Below are 11,655 nucleotides of genomic sequence, written 5' to 3'. Positions count from 1 at the left end.
CATTTTGTTTATCTTTTTAATTTTAGTGAAATAAAATTTGAAACTTGACTTTTTGTAGCTTTTGCTTATGAACTGATTAATGCCAGTAGAGGAGATAAAGGGAATAAAATGGGGAGTGGAAGCTCATGCTATGCTATGCTAAGTCACTTCAGTCGTGTCCAACTCTGTGTGACCCAATAGACGGTAGCCTACCAGGCTCCCCCATCCCTGGGATTCTCCAGGCAAGAACACTGGAGTGGGTTGCCATTTCCTTCTCCAATGCATGAAAGTGAAAAGTGAAAGTGAAGTTGCCTAGTCGTGTCCGACTCTTAGTGACCCCATGGACTGCAGCCCACCAGGCTCCTCTGTCCATGGGATTTTCCAGGCAAGAGTACTGGAGTGGGGTGCCATTGTGTGAACCTAAAACCAGAAAGTGGTTAAATCCTTTTGGACGTCTATGAACAGGCAGTCTGTGGATCATATTCTTTTAATCAGTCTTTGTAATTGAGTTGTTTCATCAATTACTAGTTTGTTGACGTGGAAATTTAAGCTTTAGATTTGCTTATTCTGTAGATTGGAGTTCTAAAATTGTCTATGCTTTAGCACCTTGAGATAAACTTTTTTCCAAGAAACTAAAGTGGATTGATAATTCTGACTTTATTCCAAAGCACTGTTCTAAAAGTGGTGACTTTGTGTAAAACTTAAGAGACTCCTTCTTCGGCCTTTTGTTTTGTCTACTGAGCATCTCCTGGGGGACTGCCTTCTCTGACTCAGTGTGCTTCTGGAAGAGCTGTCAATCACAGGACTGCACCCTGACCGCAGGATGTGGCCAAGGCCAGGCCAGTTCAATTTTATGTATGGAGTAGAAACACAAGTACAGATGGTGAAAGGAGCTAAGATGTGATTCACATCTTCCTGAGGCCTAGTGCCGCTCTTCTGTGAATCCTGTGAGTGAACTCATAGCCTTCTTTAAATCCCAATTCCTGTTTTATTGCTAGAGATTGAACAATTCCAAGTGATTACAGAATAAACGTAGCCAGAGTTTCAGAACTCTAAAAGGGATTATAACCCAGGCTGTATGACATGACCCACTGGTGTGTAGGGGGAAGTATTAGAACTGCTACTTAGGTTTTCTCTCCAACAGTTTCTGTTTTTACTATGTCCTATAGTGAGCATAATTGTATAGTAGTTTATATATCAGACTGACAAATAAATACAGGGGTGCAAAACATGATTCAGAAAAGCCCTCTTTGGAAAAACGTATCACTTACGAATATGGCTGTACAACAGAAAAGAATGAGGGACTTAAACAGGAATTAAATTTTTAAATAATATGAAACTCAAAGGTTATTGTAGGTGTTGATCCAGTTGCTCAGTGATGCCCTCCTACCTCTGTACTCCACTATCTGTGGCATGTTTCCAGCGTCCTTAAGTTGTTACAAACTCGTAAGAGGACTGGTGGCAGACCCAACACCACGTCAGAGTTCCACATCTGTCCCCCTGACATCACCGTGTGAAGTTCACAGAGTAATCAAGCGTTCATCAGACAACTTAGATTGTCGTTATCATCCTCATTTCGCTGGGTCAGGTTTTGTTGCAACATTGTGTATATTATAAACACACCTTTATTACTGTAAAACTTTCAAGAAAGAAGCATCACAAAATTTTTGAGTGAAGAATTTTTCAGTGAATCTTACGTAGATACTTCCTCTGGCTGAACGACATATGTATTAATACTAGTGTCTCAGAAGATCATAGTTCTTCAGAATATAGTTCTGATTCAGATGGTGTAAATGATGATGTCAGACCAACAAAAAGACAAAAATCCTTAGTGATTGATTCTGCAATGGGAAGTGAAAATGAAATGGTGCTGGAGAATGCTCCTTTGCTTCCAAAGAAGAGTGTATTTAATATAGTGTTTCACTAAAATGACTTTACAGGTGTGTTAGGTATAATTGTTGAATATAATAACCCACAAAGTATTAGTGAAATAACAATTTTTGGCCAGCAACAGTAAAAATTGCCGGCCACAGGTGTTCAGTTCAGTCACTCCATGTCTGACTCTGCAACCCCATGGACTGCACCAGGCTTCCCTGTCCATCACCAACTTCCAGAGTTTACTCAAACTCATGTCCACTGAGTCGGTGATGCCATCCAATCATCTCATCCTCTGTCGTCCCCTTCTCCCACCTTCAATCTTACCCAGCATCAGGGTCTTTTCAAATGAGTTCTTCGCATCAGGTGGCCAAAGTAAGAGTTTCAGCTTCAACATCAGTCCTTCCAATGAATAGTTAGGACTGATATCCTTTAGACTCCTTGGATCCCCTTGCAGTCGAAGGGACTCTCAAGAGTCTTCTCCAACACCACAGTTCAAAAGCATCAATTCTTCAGCACTCAGCTTTCTTTATAGTCCAGCTCTCACATCCATACATGACCACGGGAAAAACCATAGCCTTGACTAGACGGACCTTTGTCAGCAAAGTAATGTCTGCTTTTTAATATGCCATCTAGGTTGGTCATAGCTTTTCTTCCAAGGAGCAAGTGTCTTTTAATTTCATGGCTGCAGTCACCATCTGCAGTGACTTTGGAGCCCCCCAAAATAAAGTCTGCCACTGTTTCCACTGTTTCCCCATCTATTTGCCATGAAGTGATGGGACTGGATGTCATGATCTAAGTTTTCTGAATGTTGAGGTTTAATTGTTAAAAATAACAATTTTTGGTCGATCACAATAAAAACTGCCGACCACAGGTGTTAGTCTCTGCAAAAATTTCCTGGAAAGTGTGTTAAAGGAAAGGCAGGGATTTCTCAAAACCTGTCCTGGCCAGCTTGTTTCATTGTCAAGAACTCCGGCACAAAGTGAAATACAACCTTCTCAGTCCTGATAGAGTGGCAGACAAGAAAGTGAGTAGTTGAGAGTGGATACTGGGCAGTCAGTGTAAAAGATTTGTCACAGAAAGATGCCTAGAACCTAAAATTGTTTTAGAGATAGGGCAATAGGATTGCCAGGAAAGGTTTCACAACTATTGCTGTACATGTTGCTGTTTGTTCATGTTGCAGTCAGTGAATAGTTATCTTTACTTCTTTGCCAGCCAAGTGAAAAACAGAGTCATTTCAGTGAATTATGTTCACCTTCTTTGCCCTTTTTTTAAAGGACTTTATTATTATCAGTTTTATACTTGTACATAATTGAAAGAGCTAGCCAATTTTAATCGGAGAAGGCAATGGCAACCCAATCCAGTACTCTTGCCTGGAAAATCCCATGGACGGAGGGGCCTGGTGGGATGCAGTCCATGAGGTCACTAGGAGTCGGACACGACTGAGCGACTTCACTTTATTTTTTCACTTTCTTTTTTTTTTTTCACTTTCATGCATTGGAGAAGGCAATGGCAACCCACTCCAGTGTTCTTGCCTGGAGAATCCCAGGGACGGGGGAGCCTGATGGGCTGCCGTCTATGGGGTCACACAGAGTCGGACACGACTGAAGTGACTTAGCAGCAGCAGCAGCAGCCAATTTTAATTGGCATTCCATTTAGGCATTAACTTCCATCTGTAGAGGAGGATGATTTCATTTTCCTTTCTTTATTCCCAAGACATGCATGCATCTTTCCCATCTTCCCTCCTACCACTGTATTTCATCATTGTAATCACATCTTACCTGACTCCTGAGAAACTTGTATACAGGTCAAGAAGCAACAGTTAGAACCAGACATGGAATAATGGACTGGCTCATAATTAGGAAAGGAGTATGACAAGGCTGTAGTACAGTGTTACCCTGCTTATTTAACTTACATGCAGAGTATACCATGCAAAATGGTGGGCTGGATGAATAACAAGCTGGATTAAGAGTACTGGCAGAAATAGCAATAATCTCAGGTATGCAGATGACACCACCCTAAAGGCAGAGAGCAAAGAGTAACTAAAGAGCCTCTTGATGAAGGTGAAAGAGGAACGTGAAAAAAACTGGCTTAAAACTCAACATTGAAAAAGCAAAGATCATGGTATCTGGTCCCATCACTTCATGTCAAATAGATGGGGAAGCAATAGAAATAGAGACTATTTTCTTGGGCTCCAAAATCATTGCAAATGGTGACTGTGGCCATGAATTCAAAAGATGCTTGCTCCTTGGAAGAAAAATCTATGACAAACATAGACAGCATATTAAAAAGCAGAGACATCACTTTGCCAACAAAGGTCCGTCTAGTGAAGGCTATGGTTTTTCTAGTAGTCATGTATGGATGTGAAAGCTGGACCATAAAGAAAGCTGAGCGCTAAACAATTGATGCTTTTGAACTGTGGTGCTGGAGTCAGTACCACAGTCAGTCCTAAAGGAAATCAACCCTGAATATTCATTGGAAGGACTGATGTTGAAGCTGAAGCTCCAATAGTTTGGGCCATGTGATGCGAAGAGCCAACTCATTGGAAAAGACCCTGATGCTGGGAAAGATTGAAGGTGGGAGGAGAAGGTGGCAACAGAGGACGAGTTAGTTGGATGGCATCACTGACTCAATGGACATGAGTTTCAGCAAGCTCCGGGAGATAGTGAAGGACAGGGAAGCCTGGCGTGCTGCAGTCCATGGGGTCACAGAGTCGGACACAACTTAGCAACTGAACAACAACAATTTAAAGTGTACATTGTTGTTCTGTGTTTCATTCATAGCTGAATTATGCAATACCTTTGCTGCTAAATAGTGTGATTGGTGTGCAGCAGTACTGGACTCCCCAGGGAGCTTGTGAAAATTTCACACTCACTGGCCCCAGCCTGGAATTCAGATGCATTTTGAAGATTTAGCTTATCTCCGGAAACACTCTGGAGTATGCTATGGTTATTTTTGTTTTCCTTGGAGCTAATTTTATTTGCTTAGTTTTATGACTATTTGATGAATTATCCGTTGTCAAAATGTCCTTTCAAAAAGCTTGTCCATATCAGGTAGATGTTTTCTCTAAGGTTGATCTGCTTCCCCAGAGAGAAGGCTGACAAGCTCCCAGGATAAAGATCTGGGCACCTAGTGGGAGAAGGCAGGGTGGGCAAATGGGTCTCAGCATTTGGTCACTCAGTCATGCTTTTAATGCAACTTCCCTCCCTTAACTCTGCCCGTGCCCCCTCTCCAAGGATCCCCCACTCTTTCCAGAGGATAAACCTCCAGGCTACATGGTTGTGAATAAGGTAGTTCTTCATTAAATCCTCCTCTTTTTTTAGTTCCCTCCCAACATTAAGATACTCTTTGCAGTTATTTTGATATTGGGGGTAACAATAACGAAATTTCTGTACCCAAAGAGAGAGACTAGTGGGGTAGGCAGAATATGCTGTTCTCCTGACCATCATCCACCCTCGCAAAAAAACCGGTAAATATGTTGCTTTCATGGCAAAAAGCTTTGCATGTGAGATTAAGAATCTTGAGCTGGAGAGAGCTGGGTTATCCAAGTGGGCCCAATGTAATCACAGACAAGCTTATAAAAGGGAAGCAGGGGTCAGTGTACTAGCAGGCCACAAACGGGGATACAGGCAGAGTGTGGAAGCTGAAAGCAGCAAGAAAATGGGTTCTCCTGTATCTCCAGAAATAATGCAGCCCTGCCCACCTCTTTCGGATGTCTGTCCTTCAGAACTATAAGCTGATACATTTGTGCTGGTTACAGCAATAACAGGAAACTAACACATGAGCTGAACTAATTAGCTAAGAGAAACTGTCCAGACCTTGGCATTCTTGACCTTAGCAGTAGTCTCTAATAGTAGCTGTTGTCAAAAAATTAGTCAACTTAAGAAAAATTGGAAGATTTTATTCGAGCCAAATTTGAAGATTATAGCCTGGGAAGAGCACCTCAGAAAGCTCAGAGAGTTGTTCTGCCCATTAAAAGTCAAGACAATTTATATACGTTTTTTGAGACAGAGGGCAGTACGTTAAATGATGTATTCGTATTTGAGTTTTCATAATCCAGATGTAAGCGCCATCATGGTGGGTCATGTGACTTTTTACAAGCTCAAAAAGGAATGTTGTCTTTTAAAGAGTTGTCTTCATGCTGAGAGAATGTTGCTGGTTATGGTGAGCAGGTATTCCTGCTGTCAGGAGAGGTTTGGTCAATGCATAATGTAGATATACAATGCACAATTGGGGGAGTGCAAGTTGCTCAGTCATGTTCAGCTCTTTGCAACCCCATGGACTATGCAGTCCATGGAATTCTCCAGGCTAGAATACTGGAGTGGGTAGCTCTTCCCTTCTCCAGGGCATCTTCCCAACCCAGGGATCGAACCCAGGTCTCCCACATTGCAGGCGGATTCTTTACCAGCTGAGCCACATGGGAAGCCCAACAATATTGGAGTAGGCAGCCTATCCCTTCTCCAGTGGATCTTCTTGAGCCAGGGATCGAACCAGGGTCTCCTGCCTTGTAGGCGGATTCTTTACCAACTGAGCTATCAAGGAAGCTGAAGTTGGAGGGAGAGGGGAGGCCAAACAGCAAAGAATTTTTATGTTTAAATTTTTCTTGCCAAAACATGAATTTCATTTCACTTTCTTAATCCTGGTTATACATTGGAAGAGTTTTAAAATACTGGCACCTGGGTATATAGTTGATTGTTAAAATTTCTGGTAGTGGAGGCAGACACTAGTATTTTCTGAAAGCTGCTCAGATGATGGTGATGTACAGCCAGGCCTGAAAACCTCTATACTGAGTATAAAGACACCATTAACCTAACTCAGTGATTTCTTGTCAAAGTGTGGTTTCTGTATCATTAGCATCACCTGGGATCTTGTTCCAAATACAAATGTTTCAGCCCCACCCCAGACTTCCTGAATCGGGGATGGGACCAGCAATCTTTTACCAATTCCTCCCCTCCCCAAGGAAATCCTGATGCACACTAATACTTGAGAACCTCTGATTTGACCAAAGAACCTCTTTATTGCTCTTAATTCTCTGAGGTATGTATGTTACAGATTTTATAAGCTAATACTGTAGTAAGCAGCCTGAAAAACTTAAGGTCATTCTCAGATATATGTACTTTCTCCTGCTGTATCATACAGAACTAATATTTGGTTAAGGATGTGAACTGTATCTCTTACTTTCTAATTAAACACCATGATTCTAGACATACAGACATGCAAAGGCAGATGCAGGAGCGGATGCTGACCGAAGTGCACTCTCCAAAGGCAGGCGTTTCGAATAAAATCCCCAGTTCTTCTTTTCTTAGTCTAAAAATACAGAGTGATTTGGAGGCATATGTGTGTTTACTATATTAAGATACACTTACATGAAATAGTAGCACCAACTAGTAGCCGTGTGAGACTGTGTGTAATGCATTATGCCAGCATTAGAGCTGACTCCTCTCAGGCAACCGCTCGGTGATAACTTTGCAGCGCCCGGGTATTCAATCAGCCGCAGATTGTGTAGTACTGCAGTGTGTGTTTATTGAAAAAATCTGTAAGTGAGCCCATGCACTTCAAACCTGTGTTATGCAAAGGTCAAGAAGAGTTTGGGTTTCCTCTCCATTTATTGCTAATTAGTAGAAACTCTTTCTGACTGGTATTTTTTTTCCTGGCTTTTAAATATTTTATATTTTTTTATGAAGTATAATTGCTTTACAGTGTTGTGTTAGTTTCTGCTGTACAACAACATGAATCAGCCATATGTACACATATATCCCCTCGCTTGTTTTTAGGGAATGTCTTTGCTCTGACAGGTAGTCACCACCACGGGGAAAATCACAGGCCAGGTGAGAAACACGGTCCATGAACAGCAGTGTTAAAGGGTTATTTATCTGTGTTAAGATTCTTCTTACATTTTATTTTAAGCCCCATAAAAGAAAATGGACTATAAAAGCTCAGTGAGATAACAAAAGCTCAGTGAGATAACAAAATTTTATTTACATCTATTTCCATTTAATATATCACATCTTCAGGACAGGTGGTAACTTATTTAAAGGTTATGCTCATATTCTTCAGGCTGTGGGTAGAAGACTCCCCAGGGTAGCAGTAACTGTCTTGGTGTAGGAATTCTTTGCCTTCACATATCCCCAAAATACCATTCATGTACAAATAAATACTTGTCTTATAGCTGAACACAGGCTCAATTAGTTTTTCAAATACTCTAGCCACAGCAGTATGCTTTTTTGGAAATCTAAACTGAGACAAGAATTGCTCAACTCATAGTTTCTCCTGTCATTAATATGTACATGCTGACTGCCAAAAAGAGTAACTAAAATTTCTTACAGAATGTACTGCAAGAGAAACCTATGGTAACAACAACAAAAAAAATTGCATTCAGAAATTTCTGTCTAAATTGATATTAGCCTGTAAGTAGTTATAAGCAATAGTAACTTGCATGCTTCACCATCTTGCCTGATATTTTCTACACTAAAAGTTACATATTCTGTATACTAACAGTCTGATTATATAGTCTGAATGCTAGAAGTTGCTAATTTTCATTCTTTTACCACCAAGAAAGCATACTTGATTTATAGGGAAAGGGATTTAAATACTCCTAGAGGTACTTCTAAAACTTTTTAACTTAAGGCTTGATTTTCTTCCAATAACAAGTAGCTGTTTGCTTTCTGAAAGATTTTATGTTTTAACATAAGCTTAATAAGGTGCTTTATTATCATCACATTCCTCTCTCCCCAAAAAGGCCCTGATCCATATTGTTATATTGGGGTGATATTGTCCTTATTTTTGATACCTTTGACATACTTTTGTATTACATTGTGACACATCATTATGACTTTACCTAATTGTTTTCTAAAAGAGAACTAATCATCTTTATTTGCCTTAAAATATTTTATAGGCCTGGTTGTTAGTTTTGCAATGCTTTTGTTTTAGTCAGTTTAGTCTGAGAAGGATCCTAGCAGTATGGTCAGTGCAAAGCTTAGATTCTTTAGTATGGACAAGTTGTCAAGGTCCCTATAAGCCATTTGGCTAATCAAGCTAGTAATATTAATTTTAACTTTTTATTTTGTACTTAAACTGCATATAACCTCATAGTTTATCATCAAAACAAAGCATATAGATGAAAGCATGTAAATGGACTGCAAATGATTCTGACTTGTAACCTAGGGAAGCCTCTGTTGTTTGACCCTAAAGTCCAGGGAAAGAAGGGAAAGGTGTTTGTCTTAAGCACTAGCAGCTAGGCTGTGCAGCATGTCGTACTTCTCTGAGAACTGCTCTTCGAGCCTGGTGTCACCATGAGCATGTAGGTGCTAATGATACAAACAAGAACGTACATGTAATGAGAGGTGGGCAAGTCTCTGGAGGGTCCTTAAAGTAGAGGCTTTTCAAAAGACTGGAAAAGAAACAAGACTAAACCAACATGTTACTCAGCTATGAAAGTAAAACCAGGGATGGTTTCCACAACAAAGTGTATCAGCCAGTTTTTTAAAAGCTACAAGACAATATTGCTAGTTCTACAGAACTGGAAACTGTGATGTGTGTACATTTCCCCATTTATCACTTAGCTGACTGCTTCACAAAGCTGTTCTGGTATTCAGCTGCTACAATGTTAGGAAACCACCAGGCCAACCTCCCTTCTGCCTCATTTATCACTTAACTGTTCCTTTGAAACACTGCTCATTTGTATTAATTTTCTGAAGTATTATTCAGCAGATCACACCAACACAATGGAACCTTCAGCCTCTGGCTGGTGCTCCCCATAAGCAATATGCAGGCTATAGACAGTAACATTTCCCTACATGTGTGTATGCACAGATACATTAAAAACATTGAAACATTTTCTTAAAGAGTATCCTAAAATGTAAGTACAGGGTAAGTACAGAGAAAATGCATGCAGAGAGAGCCCACTGCAGTACAAAGCCTGTGGGATATATAATTTTAAGTTTATATTTCCTACAGGATGGTAACATAGGTCTTTTCCTACCCAGAGGCATAATATATTTTCTGAAAACCTGGACACTGCCCATTGCATTAAATGTAAATGCTCCCTAAGTATATAAACAGTAAAAGTAAGCAAAAAACCTTACAACACATTCCTTTGTTTAATATATCAAAAATGTTTCCAAGGCAACATTATTAAAACGATCATACACCACAGCCCCTAATACGGTATCGCGCTCCCGTGGGAGGTGCAGAGGCGCCAGGGAGGCTCCGGCCAGTCAGCGGTCTAGGTGCTCTTCTTCTCCTCGCCCAGTAAACTCACGGCGGCTTTCCTGGCTGTTAGAAGGAGAGAAAACTGTATCAGAGCTGTGTGTAACCCAGCTGTGTGCCGATGTGGCTCCTATTGTGGGTGACGCCGTGGGTGACTCACGCTCAGATGAGGACACACGGAGGTCTGTGGGCAGGGCTAGCAGAGTTTCCAGGAAATGGACCTGAGAACTCTTCAAACGCAGCTCCTGAGCACTGCAGCCAAGTTACTGAGGACCTGGCCCCTTTGAGTGACCGTGTCGCCTGTGCCACTGTGTCCTGTCCCCTCCGAGTATCGCAAGAAGCAGAGGCTCCTTGAGTGTATAGTGTCCTGTGTACAGTCAAGAAATTCCAGGTCCTCCCTGGCCTTCCGAATTACCACTTGGCTTGGAACGTGCTCTAAGAACTCGTGTGATGTGTCTGCGGGCCGCGGGGAGGGTTCTGAGAGCCTTGAGGCCTCCTGAGAGTCCAGACTGCAGCTGTTCTCAGAGCCCTGAGCGGGTGCCAGGCAAGACTGCCCTCCTTATGCACCAGCCGCCCGACAGCGGCTCTCCCTTCACTCACTTAAAATTGTGGACTAAAGTTTACAAAGACACTGCAGGCTCTCAACTAGCTCTTTGCAAAAATGTACTTCCTGGAGAATCCAGAAACTCAGAGTCTGTAATGTGTCAGCCTCAAAATCCCTCTTATTTTCACTCTTAAACCTCAGTTTATGAATGTATCCTATCAAAGTAAAACAGGATTTTAGAGGACTGAGATCTAAGAGAATCAAAGGCCGAGAAATGTGGATGAACTAGACAGAAATGACATCACCAGAGGCTGCTGGTTTGGTTAAGAGCAGAGAAGAACAGTTAAGAAACCTCTTCAAAAGGAACTGGCGATCCTAGAGTGGGAGGATGTGAAGAAACATAGGAACGCACTGAAGGAGACTGGAGCTGCGTCCGGGAGCAGGGCTTGGGGAGGACACAGTCTGCGAGGAGGAGAACACACATCAGCTGGGGCATCAGGGCTGCAGCGGGCCATCTGGGGGTCTTCCTTCCCCAGAGGCCAGCTCACCTCTCGTCTCCCACTTCCTCAGGAGCGTAGAACCCTTTTTGTATTTTAATTCCCTAGTTCTATGCCCACTGTCCATGGGCTAAAACCCTTACTGTGCCCTCTGGAACTTCCGACCCATCATCAGGAAGACCTCTGTCCTCACCCGTTTCTCCAAATGGATCCTGCTTCCTGTTGCTCTTACAGAGACCTGCCTGCTCCCCAGGATACTGCCTTCTCAAGTGTCCTATGCGTTTCCTTCCATGACCCTGGTACTTCTGGGTCTGGAGGTCCAGGAAGCATTGTCTTTGATCTTCATGGCTGTGTTCAGAATCTCATGGCATCAGATGACCTTTCCCAGCCGCCCATCTTTTTTCCAATTCTCTCTGACCCTTGGGCTGTGCTGCCTCATTTCGTTAAGATTTTAGCTCCAAACTTACAATCACTTTTGAGCACTGCTGTTACTTGAATTATCACTGATTTCAGTATTCTCCCAGTATCCTGGGCACTTGGGTCCTCCTCTCC

The 11,655-nt window shown here is 42.0% G+C and overlaps 1 protein-coding gene across 1 annotated transcript in view; it reads right to left on the bottom strand.

Annotated features, from left to right (window-relative positions):
- Window positions 1–7,809: 7,809 nt before the first annotated feature.
- REEP5 (receptor accessory protein 5) overlaps window positions 7,810–11,655 on the bottom strand; it is a 50,643-nt gene continuing 46,797 nt past the window's right edge. The window contains exon 5 of the mRNA XM_070377173.1: window positions 7,810–10,128. Within this exon, the coding sequence (XP_070233274.1) occupies window positions 10,079–10,128 (50 nt within the window). The 3' untranslated portion in view covers window positions 7,810–10,078. The remainder of the gene's footprint in view (window positions 10,129–11,655) is intronic.

The sequence above is a fragment of the Bos mutus genome, chromosome 10 (genome assembly GCF_027580195.1).
Source record: "Bos mutus isolate GX-2022 chromosome 10, NWIPB_WYAK_1.1, whole genome shotgun sequence".
NCBI classification, from domain to species: domain Eukaryota; kingdom Metazoa; phylum Chordata; class Mammalia; order Artiodactyla; family Bovidae; genus Bos; species Bos mutus.
The sequence above is the reverse complement of the archived record's forward strand: the minus strand, read 5'-3'. Positions and strand labels throughout refer to the sequence as shown.